The sequence below is a fragment of the Heptranchias perlo genome, chromosome 16 (assembly GCF_035084215.1).
Source record: "Heptranchias perlo isolate sHepPer1 chromosome 16, sHepPer1.hap1, whole genome shotgun sequence".
Lineage (NCBI taxonomy): Eukaryota > Metazoa > Chordata > Chondrichthyes > Hexanchiformes > Hexanchidae > Heptranchias > Heptranchias perlo.
In genome coordinates this window covers 15,643,652-15,665,591 of record NC_090340.1, presented here as the reverse complement: position 1 = coordinate 15,665,591, position 21,940 = coordinate 15,643,652, and the positions used below count along the sequence as shown (strand labels likewise).

General features: G+C 43.5%; 1 protein-coding gene across 1 annotated transcript; it reads left to right on the top strand.

Annotated features, from left to right (window-relative positions):
* Positions 1–3,963: 3,963 nt before the first annotated feature.
* nudt21 (nudix hydrolase 21) lies at positions 3,964–20,543 on the top strand. Its single transcript, XM_067997680.1, has 7 exons — positions 3,964–4,233; positions 13,251–13,451; positions 15,609–15,672; positions 16,247–16,336; positions 17,719–17,794; positions 19,258–19,372; positions 20,220–20,543. Exons 1-7 carry the CDS (start codon positions 4,121–4,123, stop codon positions 20,239–20,241), a joined length of 681 nt encoding a protein of 226 aa, XP_067853781.1. The 5' UTR covers positions 3,964–4,120; the 3' UTR covers positions 20,242–20,543.
* The last annotated feature ends 1,397 nt before the right edge of the window (positions 20,544–21,940 follow it).

Here is a 21,940-nt window from a genome sequence, read left to right as displayed (position 1 = left end):
CACAAATAACTTTGTATGCGTATGATCTTGTGGCCATTACAGAAACATGGCTGCAGGGTGACAACGACTGGGAATTAAATATGCCAGGGTATTTAACAATCAGGAAGGACAGGCAGGAAGGAAGGGGAGGTGGGGTGGCTATGTTAATAAGGGAAGGAATCACTGTAATACAGAGAAATGATATTGGGACAAAGGATCAGGATAATGAAACAGTTTGGGTAGAGATAAGGAATAATAAGGGGAAAAAACACTAGTGGCCGTAGTATATAGGCCTCCTAATAGTTGCAACTCTGCTGGAAGAAGTATTAATCAGGAAATAGTCGGGGCATGTAATAAGGGAACAGCTATAATTATGGGGCATTTTAACTATCATATTAACTGGACAAATCAAATTGGGCAGGGCAGCCTTGAGGAAGAGTTTATTGACTGTATTAGGGATGGATTTCTTGAGCAGTATGTAACTGATCCTACAAGGGGGCAAGCAACCTTGGACCTGGTCCTGTGTAATGAGCCAGGATTAATTAATAATGTCCTAGTTAAGGATCCCCTTGGAATGAGTGACCATAACATGGTTACATGCCATATCCAATTAGAGGGTGAGAAGGTTGGTTCTCAAACAAGCGGACTGAGCTTGAATAAAGGAGACTATCATGGTATGAGAGCGGAATTGATTAAAGTGGACTGGGAAAATAGATTAAAGGGTAAGACGGTACATGAGCAGTGGTGTTCATTTAAGGAGTTATTTTACAACTTTCAAAAAATATATATTCCACTGAGGAAAAAATGGTGTAAAAGAAATGACAGCCATCCGTGGCTAAGTAAAGAAATTAAGGATAGTATCCGACTAAAAACAAAGACATATAAGGTAGCCAAACTTAGTGGGAGGATAGAAGATTGGGAAGTCTTCAAAAGGCAGCAAAAAGTAACTAAAGGATTGATTAAGAAAGGGAAGATAGATTATGAAAATAAATTAGCAAAAAATATAAAAACAGATAGCAAGAGTTTCTACAGTTATATAAAAAGAATAAGGGTGGCTAAGGCAAATGTAGGTCCCTTAGAGGATGAGACCGGGAAATTAATGGTGGGAAACATGGAGATGGCAAAAATGCTGAACAAATATTTTGTTTCAGTCTTTACGGTGGAGGACACTAAGAATATCCCAACACTGGACAAACAGGGGGCTCTGGGGGGGAGGAGCTAAATACGATTAAAATCACTAAGGAATTGGTACTCAGTAAATTACTGGGACTCAAGGCGGATAAATCCCCTGGACCTGATGGCTTACATCCCAGGGTCTTGAGGGAAGTGGCAGTCGGGATTGTGGATGCTTTGGTAATAATTTTCCAAAATTCTCTGGACTCGGCAAAGGTCCCGGCAGATTGGAAAACTGCTAATGTAACACCCTTATTTTAAAAGGGTAGTAGGCAGAAGGCTGGAAATTATAGACCAGTTAGCCTAACATCTGTGGTGGGTAAAATTTTGGAGTCTATTATTAAGGAGATAATAGCAGAACATTTGGATAAACATAATTTAATAAGACAAAGTCAGCATGGCTTTACAAAGGGGAAGTCATGTCTGACAAATTTGCTTGAGTTCTTTGAGGACATAACGTACAGGGTGGATAAAGGGGAACCAGTGGACGTAGTGTATTTAGACTTCCAGAAGGCATTCGACAAGGTGCCACATAAAAGATTATTGCTCAAGATAAAGAATCACTGGATTGGGGGTAATATTCTGGCATGGGTGGAGGATTGGTTATCTAACAGGAAGCAGAGAGTTGGGATAAATGGTTCATTCTCGGACTGGCAACCAGTCGCCAGTGGTGTTCCGCAGGGGTCGGTGCTGGGTCCCCAACTCTTTACAATCTACATTAACGATTTGGAGGAGGGGACCAAGTGTAACATATCAAAGTTTGCAGATGATACAAAGATGGGAGGGAAAGTAGAGAGTGAGGAGGACATAAAAAACCTACAAGGGGATATCGACAGGCTGGGTGAGTGGGCGGAGATTTGGCAGATACAATACAATATTGGAAAATGTGAGGTTATGCACTTTGGCAGGAAAAATCAGAGAGCAAGTTATTATCTTAATGGCGAGAAACTGGAAAGTACTGCAGTACAAAGGGATCTGGGGGTCCTAGTGCAAGAAAATCAAAAGGTTAGTATGCAGGTGCAGCAGGTGATCAAGAAGGGCAACGGAATGTTGGCTTTTATTGCTAGGGGGTTAGAATATAAAAACAGGGAGGTATTGCTGCAGTTATATAAGGTATTGGTGAGACCGCACCTGGAATACTGCATACAGTTTTGGTCTCCATACTTAAGGAAAGACATACTTGCTCTCGAGGCAGTACAAAGAAGGTTCACTCGGTTAATCCCGGGGATGAGGGGGCGGACATATGAGGAGAGGTTGAGTAGATTGGGACTCTACTCATTGGAGTTCAGAAGAATGAGAGGCGATCTTATTGAAACATATAAGATTGTGAAGGGGCTTGATCAGGTGGATGCGGTAAGGATGTTCCCAAGGATGGGTGAAACTAGAAAGAGGGGGCATAATCTTAGAATAAGGGGCTGCTCTTTTAAAACTGAGATGAGGAGAAACTTCTTCACTCAGAGGGTAGTAGGTCTGTGGAATTTGCTGTCCCAGGAAGCTGTGGAAGCTACATCATTAAATAAATTTAAAACGGAAATAGACAGTTTCCTCGAAGTAAAGGGAATTAGGGGTTACGGGGAGCGGGCAGGAAAGTGGACCTGAATTTAGATTTGAGGTTAGGATCAGATCAGCCATGATCTTAATGAATGGCGGAGCAGGCTCGAGGGGCCGATTAGCCTACTCCTGCTCCTATTTCTTATGTTCTAAGAGCAGTGAAGCCTGGGTGAAGGTGCTATGAAGGCTGGAAGCTGTCTCCAACAGCTAAGGAACATGGGAGCAGATATGAAAAGTGATTGACAACCTGAGAAAATATGCCAAGGTAAGGCTACGCACTGGTACCTCTTACTAAGTAGATGGGCAAAGTATACATGCCTCACAACGTTTCCGCACAATCCATTACACATTGACTGTTGCCCATGCAAAGCACGCAGACAACTTATAGTTCTTTCATTGCCTAACATACATGGCCATGCACTAGAAGGGCATAGCTTCCAGCTGGAACCAACTACTGGAATTCTTGTATTACTTATATTTTTTAAGGCATGCACTTAAACAATTCTTCCAACCAAATGGTGTTGCATGATGCATGTTCATTTACTCATGAAAATACGGGATGCACATTGGACACTTCGGTATTGCTGTCTGTGCTTCTGCCACTTCTCAAAATGACTTCGCTCCTTGCAATAGGGAGCAGATCCGCATCAGAGGAGGGCCCTGAAATATCAGCCTCTTGAGTCCCTTTGAAGAATCAACATGTGTCCTCTCGTTCTCCACCCTTCCACCAATAGGAAGTTTCTCTTTATTTACTTTATCTAAACCAGTCATGATTTTGAACTCTTTTATCAAATCTCCTCTGAACCTTCTCTACTCTAAGGAGAGCAACCCCAGCTTCTCCCGTTTATTCACATAACTAAAGTCCCTCATCCCTGGAACTGTTCTAGCAAATCTTTTCTGCACCCTCTCTAAGGAACTTCCATGTGTTCAAACTCAACTCCACTTAAAGCTTGTTTGTAAGAGTGATGTGCAGTTAAAATAAAACATGATCATCACTCCTGGTAAATACCACCCTCACCACTGAGCTCCCTCCCAACCACTGGCTTTAATTGTAAACAATTTTACAACACCAAGTTATAGTCCAGCAATTTTATTTTAAATTTGCTGGACTATAACTTGGTGTTGTAAAATTGTTTACAATTGTCAACCCCAGTCCATCACCGGCATCTCCACACACTGGCTTTAATAACAAACATGGCGGACCGTCTCTGTCTGGCCGCACGGCTGATGACGTAACTTGGCCTCTTGGCGCTTTTCTCTGACCCGGAAGTGCAGCGTGCGGGTTAAAGCGCGAAGGCAGCCTCGCTTGCGGCCCGTGTCTGTCCTGAGCCCGGCCCTGGTGTTGCGGCCCGTGTTTGTCCTGAGCCCGGCCCTGGTGTTGCGGTCTGCGTTTGTCTCGAGTCCGGTATCTGTTGCCATGTCTGTGGTTCCACCGAGCCGCTCGCAGGCCGGCTGGCCCCGCGGGGTCTCTCAGTATGGGAACAAATACCTTCAGGCCAAGCCATTGACCCTAGAGAGGACCATCAACCTGTGAGTAACCGCCGGATTTAACGGACTAGGTGACCGGGCTCTGCGTATTGTGGACGGGCTCCTGTTCCTGGAAAGGAATATTAACCTGCGAACCTCCGTATGGAGTCGCTTTAAAACTGAAAGAGCAAGAAACGGCGGGCAGATTCCTAGTGTTGAACAGTATGTGTGGGGTCGAGTACCTGCGTTACCCGAGTAATATCACCTGCTGATATATGGGTACTAATGTACCCGTTACTGGGTGTACGGCTCGGGTCCCCGCGGGTGAAGTGTATAGTTAATTATCCCCCTGTTTATAAGTATCTCGGGTGTCAGTATCTGCAGGCACATTCCTAATCTTGAAGAGGTTTTCCGGTAGGACTATTTAAATATGTATCTGTATGTGACTAATGCTTAATGTAGCAATTTGGGGTTTGAGTGCTTGCAGATTGTGAATTGTCTGATTTTAAAGTTTTTTATTATTATTAATAATCTGTTGGTATCTAGCCATGTGCCTGTAGGCTGTAATAGCATGGTATGTGAGTAAGTGAATGAATGGGACCGTTTTCGTGTGGGTATAGAATAGAAAATGAGTGAATGGATCTGGTGGTAAATAAACAAGTGGAAATAGCTCAAGCAATGGGGAAACCCCCTAATTGAGACGATTCAGGTGGAGACCTCTGTAGGTTGAATAAAGAACCAATGTGGCTGAAAGAGATGAAGGAAGAGGAGTGGATTTGATTTTTTTTTTTGTTTACAGATTGGCTCAGATGGTGAAATCGATGCTGAATTCAAATTCCCCATGAACTAAATGGTATACTTAAAAGTGCTCTATTGACACATTGCTTTACACTATCTGATGCAAAGCTCTTTGATATATGGAAGATATAACAATGTCTTGGCACTGCCAAATCTAGAGTCCCCGGTTGTCTAGAAGTATACAGGGCAAGATAAAGCAGAAAAAGAAAGCTTATGACTGTCACAGAGAGCTAAATACTGCAGAAAGCCTAGAGGAGTATAGAAAGTACAGGGATGATGTAAAAAGGGAAATATGGAGAGCAAAGAGAGGGCATGAAAAAATATTAGCCAGTAAGATTGAAGAAAACCCAAAGATGTTTTATCAGTACATTAAGATAAAGAGGATAGCTAAGGAAAAGGTGGGACCCATCAGGGATGATAAGGGTGACTTGTGTGTAGAAGCAGAGGATGTTGGTAGGGTTTCAAATGAATATTTTTTGTCTCTGTAGTCATAAACGAAAGGGATGATCGGGATGTAGTAGTTAAAGAGGAGAGTTGTGAAATATTGGATTAAAGTAAACATAACAAGAGAGGAAGTACTAGAGGGACTGGAATCCTTGAAAGTTGATAAGTCACCAAGGCTGGATGGATTGTTTCTTAGGCTATTGAAGGAAGCCAGGGAGGAAATAGCAGATGCTCTGAGGATCATTTTTCAATCCTCACTCGATACAGGGGAGGTACCGGAGGACTGGAAGACTGCAAATGTAGTACCATTGCTTAAAAAGGGTGTGAGGGAAAGGCCAAACAATTATAGGCCGGACAGTCTTAGCTTGGTGTTGGGCAAACTATTAGAATCAATACTGAGCGATAGGATAAACTGTCACTTGGAAAGGCATGGTTTAATCAGGGATAGTCAGCATGGATTTGTTCAGGGAAGGTCATACCTTAAAACCTGATTGAATTCTTTGAGGCAGTGACAAGGAGGATTGATGAGGGTAGTGCAGTGGATGTTGCTACATGGATTTTAGTAAGGCATTTGACAGGGTCCCACATGGCAGACCGGTTAGAAAGGTAAAAGCCAATGGAATGCAGGGAAATGTGACGAATTGGATCCAAAATTGGTTCAGTAACAGGAAACAAAACGTAAAAGTTGATGGATGTCTTTGAGAATGGAAATCTGTTTCCAGTGGTGTGCCACAGGGCTCAGTGTTGGGTCCCTTGTTGTTTGTGATATATATTAATGATTTGGACTTGAATGTAGGGGGCACGATTGGCAAATTTGCAGACGACACAAAAATTGGCCGTGTAGTTGATAGTGAAGAGGATAGCTGTAGACTCCAAGAAGATATCAATGGGTTGGTGGAGTGGGTGGAAAAGTGGCAAATGGAGATCAACCCAGAGAAGTGAGGTAATGCACCTAGGGAGGGCAAACAGTAAAAGGGAATATGCAGTAAATGGGACTATATTGAGGGGTAGAGGAGGTGAGACCTTGGAGTGCCTGTGCACAGGTCCCTGAAGGTGGCAGTACAGGTAGATAAGGTTGTGAAGAAGGCATACGGAATGCTCTCCGTTATTAGCCGAGTATAGAATACAAAAGCAGAGATGTAATGATGGAACTGTGTAAAACGCTAGTAAGGCCACAGCTGGAGTATTGTGTGCAGTTCTGGTCACCACATTACAGGAAGGACTCTGGAGAGAGTGCAGAGAAGATTTAGAAGAATGTTGCCAGGGCTTGAAAATTGCAGCTCCGAGGAGAGATTGGATAGGCTGGGGATGTTTTCCTTGGAGCAGAGGAGGCTGAGGAGTGAATGGATTGAGGGGCCCAGATAGAGCAGACAGGAAGTACCTGTTTCCCCTAGCGGAGAGTTCAAGAACTAGAGGACATAGATTTAAGCTGATTGGCGGAAGGATTCGAGGGGACATGAGGAAAAACTTTTTTACCCAGAGGGTGGTGGGTGTATGGAATTCGCTGCCCGAATTGGTGGTAGAAGCAGGGACCCTCAACTCTTTAAAAAAAGTACCTGGACCTGCACCTAAAGTGCTGTGAGCTTCAGGGCCACGGACCAGGTGCTGGAAGGTCGGATTAAAATGAGCACCTGGTTGTTCTTCGAGCCGGCGTGGACGCGATGGGCCGAATGGTCCCTTTCTGTGCTGTATCTTTTCTATGGTTCTATGGTCTTGAGTACATATGAGCCAAGCTTCTTCTGGAGATGCTGATTGCTCTTTGCTCTTTCTAATGCAATGTGGTTGGGTGTGGGATCTGAAGTATTTACTGGCCAAACAGCTAGGGAGGAATGTTCAACCTGTGAGTGTTAGTTACCCTATCTGTGCCTGCAGGCCAAACTGGTTCCCTAGGTATTGTACTATACAGTGTATTGGCTATCTGAGCATATGTGTATATAATGGAGAGGGTACCTGTAAACCAAATCACTGACTGTAGAACGGATTAAGATGTTAATGTATATCAGTAAATTTAAAAATCCTGAAAATACACAGGTCAGTCAGCATCATTGTTAACTGACCTTGTCAGGTGTGTAACCCATCATCAGAACTGGGCTGAAAGATAAACAGGCATTTTTGTGAGGTTGGCGAGGAGGGAGAAGGGAGAGTGAATGAGCAAATGCACCAAAGAGGGAGTACATAAGTTGAATGATCTGCAATCTGCTTAACTATGATCCTTCACTTTCTCTACAGCAAGGGGTGCTTGTGACGTGGGGTGAGTCTGTCATGTCTGGGAAGGTAGATTGATTTTTGGAGTTGGGATCCTTTGTCAGAATACAGCACTGGCTGGTGTTGTTGATCTGTTTCTCTCACTGCCCCCCACCCCCCCACCTTTTTTTTGGGGCTGACAAGTCCACATGTATTCATGCAATTTTTTTGTTTTGATTTCAGATCTGCTCCATTTGCTGCTCCCCCTAGTTTTGCATGTTTTTGTTTACGTAGGTTTCTCTCATATCTTTCACCCTCCTCCTATTTGCACATTCTTATCTCTCCATCACCTTGTTTAAGAGTCTTCTAGTTTACTGGTTATTTAACCCAGGAACTTCTTCAGTGAATAATGTCCTTCCCCTTTTCCACTTTTTTTTAAAAACTACCTTATTGAAATGCCTGTTTATATTTCAGTTTGTGGTTCTGATGAAGGGTTACACCTGAGAGGTCAAGAACCGTCTTTTCTCCGAAGATGCTACCTGGCCTGCTGTGTCTTTCCAGCATTTTCAGTTTTTCCTTTTAATTTAGATATTATCTGTTTGGAATCTGACTGCTGCATGATAAACTGCTAGAGATGTATAACCAGTAAATATATATGCAAACTGCCTCCTTTTTAAAAAAAAAATGGGGGGGGGGTTCTTTAAGCCCCTTTTTTTAAAAAGTGGGGGGGGGGTGGGGAAGGCACAAACGTGCCCCTTCACTGAGGACACTGGGCCTTAACCATGTCATCTTGACTGATCAAAGGAAACCAAATTAAATTATAATTCTGTTATCTGTGTCGATGATGTACTCCAATCCTTGCGGTGCCCACCGGCCGTGGAAAGCCTTAAGCGTACCGGCAGGCAGGGTGTGTACTTCCTCTATAATATATGTGGAGTCGAGGAATCTACAGGCCAAATAGGGAGTCCAAGCATCTGACCCTAAAGCATATTCTTAACCTGTGAGTGCCATAGAACATGGCAAGCATGTCTTTTTTTTGGGGCGGGGGGTGGTGGTCCAAGAGAATTTTGAACTGTGAGCGTCTGCTGTGTTGTTTAACTGTAGCATTTGATATGATTTCTAGCACTCTCCTCAAAGTTGAGAGGATGTTTGAGTAAGCTGTCCAATTCATTCTGTGGCCTGTGGTGCATCATCTGATCTTAGTTGGGGTTATGGTAAGAGTACTGCAATTGGCCTCAGTATTCCTGTGCTCAGGTGGGGGTGAAGTGGTGGGTTTAAAAATTAGACAGGGCCCCTGGATAGGTGTCTTGAGACCTGCTGTGTACAGAATTAAAACTTATTTGAAAAACCTTATGGCTCAGTAACAGTATTGTTTTATAAAATATTGATCAAACCGAGTGGTCAATCAATCGTGAGTGTTGGTAGTCCATTTGTCCATGAATGATATCACAACCAAACACTAACTTGTAGTCGCCAGCACCTGGAATTTCCGTGGGTTTCTCCCAATCTCCTGCTGTAACCTTGGCGGATGATCAGTGGAACCCTTGGAGAAATGGAGTAAACGCTGAAGTTATGACTGATCAGCAGCACCTTTGTGAAAAATCTATTCTTTCCTCCTCCACCCCCCCCCTCCCCCGGCTCTGGTGTCTGCACATGTACACTTCCAAACATGGGTCTCTTGATAGTAATTATGGGTGAGAACCTTGGCTGTTTTTTCATTCCTTCCTAGTGTGAGGCCAGGTATAACTGTTGTCCAGAGATCTGTGAATTTAGCACAAACCAAGCATCTGAATAATAAGTAACTTTTCTTATAAAGAGGAAACAAAGACTCTGGTGCTCTATTGGATACAGATTACTAGTCTTTTAAGACGTGCTGGGATCTTAGTTGTGCCTGGAGAATGGGGAGAAAGTTTTTATCAGTTCTATAAGGCAGGTTGGTCTGCAGTCTTTACTGAGATAGCTGATCTCAGCTGGGGTACTACAATAGGCCTTTGTGGTCAAACAGCTATGTCTAGGTTGCACATGAGGCATGGTTACTCATGTAAAGTGCTGGTGAACTGCCAGTATCTCTGCAACTGAGCATCAGCAAGGGCTGGTGCTTCTGGGGGTGTGGGGAGTGGTGAGAATGGGAGAAGAACAGTAGAGAAAAGTCAAAGCAATTTGGCGTAACATACGTCAGCTGATATTCAGGGATTCCTTTTCCCTTTGGGATTATATAAGATTTTACTATTTGAGTCTTGAAATGTATCAATTGTTTTAACCCACGAGGTAATAGAAGCCGACACTTGTATGAATTGTGGATGTTATTGATGAGCTACTTGAGGGATTGTGGAGGAATTGATTTAAAAAAAATATATCTACCATAAGAGCAAAATAAGACACACTCAGTTGACGTTTGCTCCCAAATTTAGCTCCTTGGTAGTCTGTTGGTTTTTGCTCCCGTAGTAAACTTTGCTCTGATTCTATTTTCGGGGTGTGAGTGACTATACCGTAGTATAATGAATATTTGCTGTCTGGGGTTATGTCTAAATGGAAATCTGCTGGTCTTCACTTTAACTGATCTGTTCAGTAGTAAGAAAAGCAGGATTCGATACAGCTGTCCTAGTATAGACGTGAAAAGAAAAAAACAGCAAGTGCTCGAAATCTAAAATAAAAACACAAAATGCTGGATGTACACAGCAGGACAGTCAGTATCTGTGAAAGGGTGGGGGGAGGAAAGAGGAGACAAGATAACATTTTGGGTGGAGGCCCATATTTTTCAATTTTTGGATGCTGATGGAAATGCAGTTCTCTCCTATACCTGCTTTCAATTGTTTGTTTTTAAACTTTGAATTTTGCACTGCCGTCTACTTTCAGTTCAGGTTGTGTAATTTGTTTAATTTACACATTACTAGATTGGGGCTCCCAGGTTCCTGAGTGGCTACTTACTAATTGTCAGCTTGGTTCATTTGACAGCACTCTGGCTCAGACATAAACCATATGAGACCCAATTTGTTTAAGCATACAGTACTTGAACATCCATTTAAAAGGTAGTATTTACAACAAAACCTGATAGTTTGAAACCCCAACCAAACTTTCTGCAGTTCTGACTTCAGTATCTTTGTGCAATCAAAAATCTGATGCATTTCTCCCTTTACTAGTGTCTGAATCTGCCCTGCGGGTTGGATGGGGGTCCAGTGTCTGAATCTGCCCTGTGGGTTGGATGGGGGTCCAGTGTCTGAATCTGCCCTGCGGGATGGATTGGTTTTTTTTTTATTCGTTCATGGGATGTGGGCGTCGATGGCAAGGCCGGCATTTATTGCCCATCCCTAATTGCCCTTGAGAAGGTGGTGGTGAGCCACCACCTTGAACCGCTGCAGTCCATGGGTGAAGGGTCTCCCACAGTGCTGTTAGGAAGGGAGTTCCAGGATTTTGACCCAGTGACGATGAAGGAACGGCGATATATTTCCAAGTCTGGACGGTGTGTGACTTGGAGGGGAATGTGCAGGTGGTGGTGTTCCCATGTACCTGCTGCTCTTGTCCTTCTAGTTGGTAGAGGTCTCGGGTTTCGGAGGTGCTGTCGAAGAAGCCTTGGCGAGTTGCTGTAGCGCATCCTGTGGATGGTACACGCTGCAGCCACTGTGCGCCAGTGGTGAAGGGAGTGAATGTTTAGGGTGGTGGATGGGGTGCCAATCAAGCGGGCTGCTTTATCTTGGATGGTGTCGAGCTTCTTGAGTGTTGTTGGAGCTGCACTCATCCAGGCAAGTGGAGAGTATTCCATCACACTCCTGACTTGTGCCTTGTAGATGGTGGAAAGGCTTTGGGGAGTCAGGAGGTGAGTCACTCGCCGCAGAATACCCAGCCTCTGACCTGCTCTCGTAGCCACAGTATTTATATGGCTGGTCCAGTTAAGTTTCTGGTCAATGGTGACCCCCAGGATGTTGATGGTGGGGGATTCGGCGATGGTAATGCCGTTGAATGTCAAGGGGAGGTGGTTAGACTCTCTCTTGTTGGAGATGGTCATTGCCTGGCACTTATCTGGCGCGAATGTTACTTGCCACTTATGAGCCCAAGCCTGGATGTTGTCCAGGTCTTGCTGCATGCAGGCTCGGACTGCTTCATTATCTGAGGGGTTGCGAATGGAACTGAAAACTGTGCAATCATCAGCGAACATCCCCATTTCTGACCTTATGATGGAGGGAAGGTCATTGATGAAGCAGCTGAAGATGGTTGGGCCTAGGACACTGCCTTGAGGAACTCCTGGGGCTGAGATGATTGGCCTCCAACAACAACTACCATCTTCCTTTGTGCTAGGTATGACTCCAGCCACTGGAGAGTTTTCCCTCTGATTCCCATTGACTTCAATTTTACTAGGGCTCCTTGGTGCCACACTCGGTCAAATGCTGCCTTGATGTCAAGGGCAGTCACTTTCACCTCACCTCTGGAATTCAGCTCTTTTGTCTATGTTAGGACCAAGGCTGTAATGAGTTCTGGAGCCGAGTGGTCCTGGCGGAACCCAAACTGAGCATCGGTGAGCAGGTTATTGGTGAGTAAGTGCCGCTTGATAGCACTGTCGACGACACCTTCCATCACTTTGATGATTGAGAGTAGACTAATGGGGCGGTAATTGGCCGGATTGGATTTGTCCTGCTTTTTGTGGACAGGATATACCTGGGCAATTTTCCACATTGTCGGGTAGATGCCAGTGTTGTAGCTGTACTGGAACAGCTTGGCTGGAGGTGCAGCTAGTTCTGGAGCACAAGTCTTCAGCACCACAGCCGGGATGTTTTCGGGGCCCATAGCCTTTGCTGTATCCAGTGCACTCAGCCATTTCTTGATATCACGTGGAGTGAATCGAATTGGCTGAAGACTGGCTTCTGTAATGGTGGGGATATCAGGAGACGGCCGAGATGGATCATCCACTCGGCACTTCTGGCTGAAGATGTTTGCAAATGCTTCAGCCTTGTTTTTTGCACTCACGTGCTGGACTCCACCATTGTTGAGGATGGGGATGTTTACAGAGCCTCCTCCTCCCGTTAGTTGTTTAATTGTCCACCACCATTCTCGACTGGATGTGGCAGGACTGCAGAGCTTTGATCTGATCCGTTGGTTGTGGAATCGCTTAGCTCTGTCTATAGCATGTTGCTTCCACTGTTTAGCATGCATATAGTCCTGAGTTGTAGCTTCACCAGGTTGGCACCTCATTTTTAGGTACGCCTGGTGCTGCTCCTGGCATGTTCTTCTGCACTCCTCATTGAACCAGGGTTGATCCCCTGGCTTGTTGGCAATGGTAGAGTGAGGAATATGCCAGGACATGAGGTTACAGATTGTGGTGGAATACAATTCTGCTGCTGCTGATGGCCCACAGCACCTCATGGATGCCCAGTTTTGAGCTGCTAGATCTGTTCTAGGGTCCAGTGTCTGAATCTGCTCTGCGGGTTGGATGGGGTAGATCCAGATCTTGTTGCTGAATTTCTATTGGATGGTATATTAGATTGGTCTTAAGGAGGTGGTATGTTTTTCCTCTTGTTTATCTGGACCAATGAATGTGTCCTGGATCTGACTCCCTGTTTGGAAAACCTCCATTCTATTATTTATTTCTTGGATTTTTCTTCACGGGTACCATTATATTCTCTCTGCATTGTATAACTATATTGTGGGAAATCTCTCTTCAGGTACCCACTGACTAACTACACCTTTGGAACCAAGGAGCCCCTGTATGAGAAGGACTGCTCCGTGGCAGCTCGATTCCAGCGCATGCGGGAGGAGTTTGAGAAGATTGGCATGAGGCGCACAGTGGAGGGCGTCCTGATTGTGCACGAGCACAGGCTGCCTCATGTACTGTTACTACAGCTGGGGACAACCTTCTTTAAACTGTGAGTTAATTGCATGAGGGGCTAGTGACAGGGATTGGCTGTAAAATAACTCCCAGTTTTGGAGTGTGAATAATCAAACCCTTAGGCAAATTTCCACAGAGTGCACTTGGCACAGGCAGTTGTTGATCAGTGGATTGCACTGTTGTGGTAGGGGAGTTTTCTGGGTTTCATTTGCCAGTGATCTCACTATTGGTCATTGGGTAAATGCTGACCTAGAAGCTAACAAAACAACTTGCATTTATATGGCTCCTTTTATAGTAGGAAGACATCCCAAGGCTCTTCACAGGAGCATAATTGACACCGAGCCATAGAATGAGACGTTATGACAGGTGACTAAAAGTTTGGTCAAAGTTAAGTTTTAAAGAAGGTCTTAAAGGAGGAGAGAGGTGTTTAGGGAAGGAATTCCAGAGCTTAGGGCCTAGACTGCTGCTCCAATGGTGGGGCGAAGGGAGTGGGAGTGGGGGGTGGGGATGCACAAGAGTCCAGAGTTGGAATACATTGTTCCCGGAGGGGATCTAAGGCTGGTGGAGGTTACAGAGATAGGGAGGGGTGAGGCCATGGAACATGAGGATGAGAATTTAAAATTAGTGTTGGTGGACTGGGACCCAACGTCAGTCAGCAAACATGGGTGATGGGTGAGTAGTGCTAAGCATTTCTTAACATGCTTCCTGTGAGGGGAAGAGGGGAGAGGAAGAAAAGAAGGCTTGAAGCAGCTGTTGTTCGGTTTCCAATAAAATGCCAGAAATACATAGCGGATCAGTCATCCGTAAAGAGAGAAGACAGGTTATAATGTTTTGGGTGTGTCACCCTTCATCAAATGGATACATACCAGAAACATCATAACCTGTCTTCACAATTGCTGACTGACCTGCTGTATATTTCAGATTACTGGTCTTTTCACTTTTTTTTCTCATTTTAATGGTTTTCCAGTGTCTGAATTAAGAACGGCATCTGCAAAGGCCTGAGAGGGTAACTCTAGATCCTTGGAAAAGGGAGCGTGTAGGAGGGAAAGGGAAGAAAGATTCTAAACTGGGCATGAAAATAAATTAGGATTCAGATGTACCTCTGTCAGTCTGCTTCATTTGTCATTATACACTGTATAAAATCATCCAGAATAGTGGAGGGTGAAATTTACCTTAGCTGTCACCTTTGCTGTCTCATGGGAATTGCAGTATGTTACTTGATCCCCTCAAGGGACTTGTGTGATCTGCATGTAACCAGGTGTAGTGAGCAAACTGTCCCTTTTACTTTTTCAGAATTTTTTTTCAATCCTGCCTACCTGGGCAGTTTTAACCCCATTCCTAATGAGCTTTGGTTCACAGCACAAAACTGGACATAATTTATCATCTTGGTAATATTGGGTAGGAGGATGCCTAGTGAGGGAATGTAGATAACCTGGTGCAGTAGGGAATGTACTATTTAAAATAGGATTAATGGGCATTAATCTACTTCATCTGACTTGAGTGTTTCATGTGGGCACCAGTTTTCCATAATGGAGAAAGTGTTCCATGCTGAGGCACTGGCATCTTTCAACTTGATCACAAGATTAAGATACATATTAAACACTCTAGGGAGGATACAGTGTATACCCTTTTTTGGCTAATTTGTTCTCCCAAAGGCATCGGCTTCCTGTTGTGGAGTTACACATGTGTTCGCACCCCTGCACGTGTCAAAGTGATCATTGTTGACATGAGCAGGCTGTTTTTCCACAACGGGCATCGTGGCTGAATCCAATCATTGTCTCACCTAATGTGCACAGTTCCAGTAGCAGTCACTGGATAGTGATCAGGAGACAGAACCCTCATGCCTTTTATTCTTCTCCCTAACCCAGGGGTGCTGAGGCCAATTATAACATTCTATTAACTCAGCACAGCATGGGGATGGTTAGATGAATTTGCTGAGCTTGTGAGCTATCAAAGGAATGTCTACCTTTTTTTAAAATTTAAAACCAATGAAGGTTAACTACCAGTGAGTAGAAATTATTGTAGCAGTTGAAGAATTGTTCTTTCTTCCCAGGCTGCAAACTGAACAATTTCTGCCATCTGGCTATCTTGAAATTGGTAATCCAGTGCAGATTTAACCACCATTGTTTTTTAGCCTACCTCTAGTTTCTGTCGCTTTTGCATTGTAACACTGCTTTTTATTTTGTGGCTTTAGGCCTGGTGGAGAGCTAAATCCTGGAGAAGATGAGGTGGAGGGTCTGAAGCGTCTAATGACAGAGGTACGGGACCTATGTTCACATGGGAGTACTCAACTTGTTGGTTGGAGTATGTGCTGAAGGATCAGCTGGTTTGAGTCTGACTGGATTTGATCTTTATAGTACTGTCGATATGTCACAATTAAATAGAAGATAATTAATTAGTGTACTTTTGTTTTGCATAGCTTAGGCTAGATTTTAGATTTGTAAATTCATGGAAAATTGCTGTCAGCTCTAGAAACCCCCCTTGCTGAGGGGTTGGTTTCCAACCTAATGTGTGCTGTTTGTGGTTAACATGGGTATTTTACTTGTATTAATCTGTTTACTGATAAGTAGGGGAAGGGTAGAAAGGAAGTAGAAGTGCAAAATGAGAGGATGTTCAGAACAGTTTGCAATTTATTTTAAAGCCAGCCCCAATTAAATGTTGTGATCTGTACAATTGTCGCAAACTTTTTGCTGGGGGAAGGGAAGACTCCAAGTGAACAAACCAGATAAAGCCAGCATCTTTCAGGGTGGCTACCCTATCCTGATTCAGGGAGGAAGCAAGGCATTAGTTTTGAGGGTGAGGAAAAGCTCATTCAACTATGCATTTCCACAGATTTTGGGCCGCCAAGATGGTGTGCAGCAAGACTGGGTCATTGATGACTGCATTGGGAATTGGTGGAGACCGAACTTTGAACCCCCTCAGGTGAGTGGCACAGGGCTTTTATCATCGCTTATGGGCTGACTCACCGAATACTGTAAAATCAGCTCCATGTCATGTGGCCTTGTCATTTTAAGATGTTTTTGATGTAAAGCTCTAGGTGCATAATATAGGCTTGTATGGTAGTTTCTGGCTTTTCAAAGATCTTGAACAAAAATTGTTACAGCTGAAATTAGTTTTTGATGACTTAGCCTTGTTTTCTGGAGCTCTGAAGAACTTTTCATGCTGAATTTGAGTTTAGCTAACTGGGTAGTATACTGGCAACGAGCAATGGATCTGAACTCTTTTTGAGCCATGGCCTACTGAAATGATTCTCATAGTCTCTCATGCTCCACTTGCTATTTAAAAAATCAAATATTGGAAAAGGCCCTCAGTAAGAAGAGACCTTTCTTCAAAGCAAAGGTGAAGAGAATTGCCAGTGTCTATTTGGCATCTCTTTTTATCTGCTCTAATTATCTCCAACTCTCTCCCACTCCTGTACATCTGTGTCTCAGCAGCTGAGGAAATTGGGTCAGAATTGCTGCAGGGTGAAGTAAGCACCTGGCAAACTTCAACAGAACCTTTTTGGTAAAATGGTGATTTTTAAAAAGTACATCCAACGGCTAAGTGGTGATTTTTGAGCAGACACTTTTGGTGAACTTTCTATTTTCTTCCATCCCCCACCCCACCCAAATCTGACCCTGGGACCAAGTAGAGTGTTCCCCCTGGTTAAAGTCAGTTACTCGGCAAAGACCAGGCATTAAACTCAGGATCTCCGTGGTGTCTTGGGTTGGCTTTTTGCTGGATTGACTCATTGAGCTACTTTTTTCTCCCCAGCCCCTCTGTTCTGCGAGTAACTTGATCTGTTTATTTTCTGCGCAGCTGAAGTAAAACTTTTCATGTATTCAGCTGAAACCATAACTTGCCCTTGTGGGGTGAAATTGCCCCATGTGATAGATGCAAGCATTCCCTGGCTGCTGTTTTAACTTAGTGTTAGCCTTTTATTTTAATATTGCATAGTGTGATTTCACCCATAAGTGTCGAGCAGAATTATTTGCTGAGAACAATTCTGCTACTCCTGCTATTGCCATCTTAATGGTGTCCTGACATCTTGATGAGAATTTTGGTATAAGCCAGATTGAGGGGACATGATTAGTATAACAGCAGCTGATGCTGAGGTAGTTTTGGAATTTTTGGAGTGCTTTTATCCACTGATGATGGAGGGTATTGGTTCAAGCATCTCCTTGTAAAGTCAACGGATAATATAGCTGAACACTTCTGAACTAATCTTCTGTGGTGAGGCTTTTATTAGGCTAAATCTCTGGCCTAACATTCTTTTTCCCTCTCCTCCAGTTCTGTGCCTAACATTCTTTTTCCCTCTCCTCCAGTATCCCTACATTCCAGCTCACATCACCAAACCCAAAGAGCATAAGAAGCTATTCTTAGTGCAGCTTCAAGAAAAAGGTATGTGCTTGGAGGATAGAGAATGGGCAATGTGCCTTGACATGGGGTAATTGCATTTACACCACAGTCTGGAGTAGTGTAACACAGGTGCTCCTAAGATAAAGACAATGATCTGCATTTAGAAAGAGCTTGCATTTATGTAGCACCATTCACGTTCTTGGGACATACCAAAGCGCTTCAGTCAATTGAATGCTTTGTATTGTCAGCAAGCACAGCAAGGTCCAACAAACGGCAGTGAGATAAATGACCAGTTAATGTGTTTCAGTGACTTTGGTTGAGGGATAAATGTTGGCTATGACACTGGGAGAATTCCCCTGCTCCTCTTCGAATTGTGCCATGGGATCTTTTACATCCACTTGAGCAGGCAGACTGAGTTTTGGTCAATGTCTCATCTGAAAGACATTTCTGACAGTGCAGTGCTACCTTGGTATTGCACTGAAGTGTCAGCCCAGATTATGTGCTCAAGTAACTTAGAATGAAGCTTGAACTCGTGACCTTCTGACTCCGAGGCAGGGGCACTACTGCTGAGCCAAGGCTGATGCTCGGGGAACGAAGTTTGCTCTGATGGCTGTTCACCCACCCCGCCCCCCCCCCCCCCCCCCCCCAAAAAAAAAAGACAGTATGATGCAAGTTGGCACAGCAGCTGGTGCATTTTATAGAGCATGGTAATGTCTATCTAAAATCATCTAATTTGTCATTCAATTTGAGTGGGTAGGATATGCTGTCCTGTTAATCCAAATGGTTTCAGTCTGGTATCTTTCCTGAGTTGTGGTAGTTTGTAGGCCTCGACTTTCATTTTTTTTCAAACTGACTTAAATAGTTTTTTTTTCTCCTCTCCTCCTGAAAGCTTTGGCCAAACACAATCCCTCACCTGGGATATTGTTTTGCAGGCACTCTCTGCTACTTCCCCTTGGTGGCCAACAAGTGAGTTTCAGCTGGCTGACTTGTGGGACATGTCCAATCCTGTTGTCATACACACGTGCATTTCCAATAAGGGGCACTGTACAGAGATTGAACGATGGAACCCTGTTGTCTTAGTTGAGATCAGATAGTTCATCACAGATTGAATGTGGGATCTGTCTGGTCTTTGTGACTCAAAGATGGATGCTCTACTTCTGAGGTTTCGGGATTGTTTTGTATGTGTGATGTTCGAGCCCAATCCTGTCCTCTCCTAAAATCCACTTGTGTGCACCTTCCAACAGGAATTACTGGCTGTTGATGAAGATTTATCTTCCTCCTCCCTAGCTTGGAGACACTGAGATCAGTTGTAGCATTATTGCCATTCTCTCACCTGAAGTCAGCTAACTTAGCACAAACTGTTAGTCCAACCTGGTTGGTCTGTAAGGCTCAATTATGTCTTTACTGGCTAATCCACTGGAATAGCTATTTTAATGGATGCATTTACTGTGCATGTGGCACAGCAATGGTTCTGGTGGTCTCTAACGATCTGTATTTGACTACAGCCCTGTTTGCAGTGCCGAAGAATTACAAGCTGGTTGCTGCGCCCTTATTTGAACTTTATGACAATGCTCCTGGTTATGGGCCCATCATCTCCAGCCTTCCTCAGCTTCTGAGCAGGTAAGAAAGGAATATAAGTCAGTAACACCTGCGCAAACTCATTGCTTCTTTCAGACCTCGAGAGGACTACCTGAAGTATTGTGAGCAACATGTTACAGTTCAGTCTCTTTGCCAACATCCTTTCCTTGGTTACAGCTTAACAATTTTCTTAGACAAACGGAAAACCCATTTTTCTTCTTTGCCCTACTTGGATTAATATAGCTGAAGAGTAAGAATTAACTCTGATGTAACTTGAATACTGGAGAACATGTAGGGTGCTCATGTGTCAGTGCCCTCTGAGGACAGAATATATCCTGCTGCCAGATCACTTTTATAAATTGCTGCTTTGGATTTATTTGCTGGTTAAATGTACATAAAGCAAGGTAAATGGACATCCTAAATAGCACAATACTTGTGACTGAAGAGTGAATATGCCTTTTTCTAAAAGCTGCCTGTACAGTCGCATGTAAGATAACCATTGCTTCGGGTGAATCAACAGAGCCTTCTTTCCTTGGTGCGCAGTCTGTCAGGATACAATGGCACATTTAGGCCGAGAGCTTATTGAAAAAGGTTTGGCTTCCAGGTTTTGAGCTAGAGACACCAGAACTGACTTTTAACCTTCCTGTGAGCACTGATCGTGGGAGATTCTAATTCAGAGCATATTGACTGCTTCAATGTATATAATTAGTTAGCCTTGAGTCTGGGACCTGATTCATCCAATGCAGGTTTTTATTAAAGGAGTCCATCCTTTATAGTACCCTTGGGTCTAATTGCATTGTTCATGTTTAAAGGAGAAAATCTTATTTCTTTCTGCAGTGAATGCATTCATTTTTTTCAACGTACCTAAAATTCTCTCTCTCAATTCTAGGTTTAATTTTATTTATAACTGAAATTTATGGACTTATCAAAGACACAAGATCATGGACGTGTAGGTCCAGTTTCCCTGAACATCTCCGAGCCAGTAGCGTGGCTTCCATCAGCCTGGGATTGTAATCATTTCTTCAAACCAAACGCCATGGCATTTTGCGGCACGTGCCCTGACTCAGCCGCTGCTCGATTGGGATTCTGTTCAACTCCACGCTGACAATAAAGCCACGGAACTTAACTGGCCCTTTTTTTTAAAAAATTGTTTTTTTGCTTGTGTAATTGTTTGCATTTTCTACTTTATTAAATGGACACATGTACCTTTTTATTTTTGAGAGTTTTAATTAGCTGTCGTTTGTGTGTGTTTGTATTTCACCCTATTTATTTCAACTTTTTAATTGTAAAAACCTAATGGATGAATTGATAAAACGTTCACTGATCTGAATCTGCTGCTTCGGCTTGTACTGTAGAAACATGAGTTTTTTTTCTCTGGACCAGTAATTTTCTAGTCCGGTTCCAGTCTCATGGAGTTTTGGTCTGGTTTTTAACAGATCTGGAACTCTGACTCTTGGCTTCATACTGTTCGTGTATAATAGGCAGAGTTAATAGCCCAAACAGTAACGTTTTCTATTAGCTGTATGCTTGGTACCATGTTATTTGAGGTGTGTAATTTATCTGACTGCTGCTTCCATGCTGCTGGTTTATGGGCCTGTCCGATTTGCTGCAGTGTTTGAGTGTAATTTAGATTTTCTGTGTTAAATAATCTTCTGCAGCAAATTGAAGTATTTAGAATCAGTGGTAGTATGGTAAATGTCAAAATGCAGGCAGGTATAAGGCTGCCTGTGTATCTTTTATGAACTTTTGAGTCAAATGTATTCAAAAATTAAGGGGTGGGAGGGAATGCTGGAAGCCACAAAAGAAAAATTCAGTTTGAACTGGACGAAAGTTACTAAAAGCTTGTCCTGGGGAGGGATGAAAATCTTTCACCAGGTGATTGTAGCTTGAAAGGTAACGAGCCATGTTCAAGTCTGGTTTTGTTTGTCTCCAGTGGGAGCGAAGTCAATGGTTTATTCACCCTTTAGCTCCAATTTTCAAGTTCTGACTTTGGAAATGTCTATTTTAATTGTTTATACTGAAGTCTAGATACTGAAACTTGGAATGATTAGGTGTTTATTTCACGTTACTACAAATGCATCAAAAATGAGTTAGGTGCCTGAGTTCCTTCTTAGCAACTCAGATATGATTAGTTAGAATGTGGGTGTACCATCATCACAAGGACTGCAGCAATTCAAGGAGAAGGCCCACCATGACCTTCTCATGAAGCAACAAATGTGGCCTTGCCCATGCCATCCACATCCAAAGAAGGATTTTTTGAAAAGTGACTTGCTGTACTGTCTGAACTTTGCAAACATTGTTATAAATCTGACCCTTTTGATGCTGTACATCAATGTAGTATTGCACTTCATTCTGTCAGTAGGCTGTACATTACCTCTGGCAGATGCTGGGCACTGGTACTAATTCATAATGGGCCACCTGACCTGTGAAAATGCTGCATGCAATTATGGTAATATTTTTCCTTCTACAGCTAGTCTGTGCCTGGAGCGAACTGCAAAACATGAAGTAGCAGGATGGGAATGGGTCTGTCACGGGAGTGATATTGAGAAGATGAACTTGTATTATACAAGAAGTGCAAAGCGCATTAGATTAAATGTAGTGTCCCTGAAA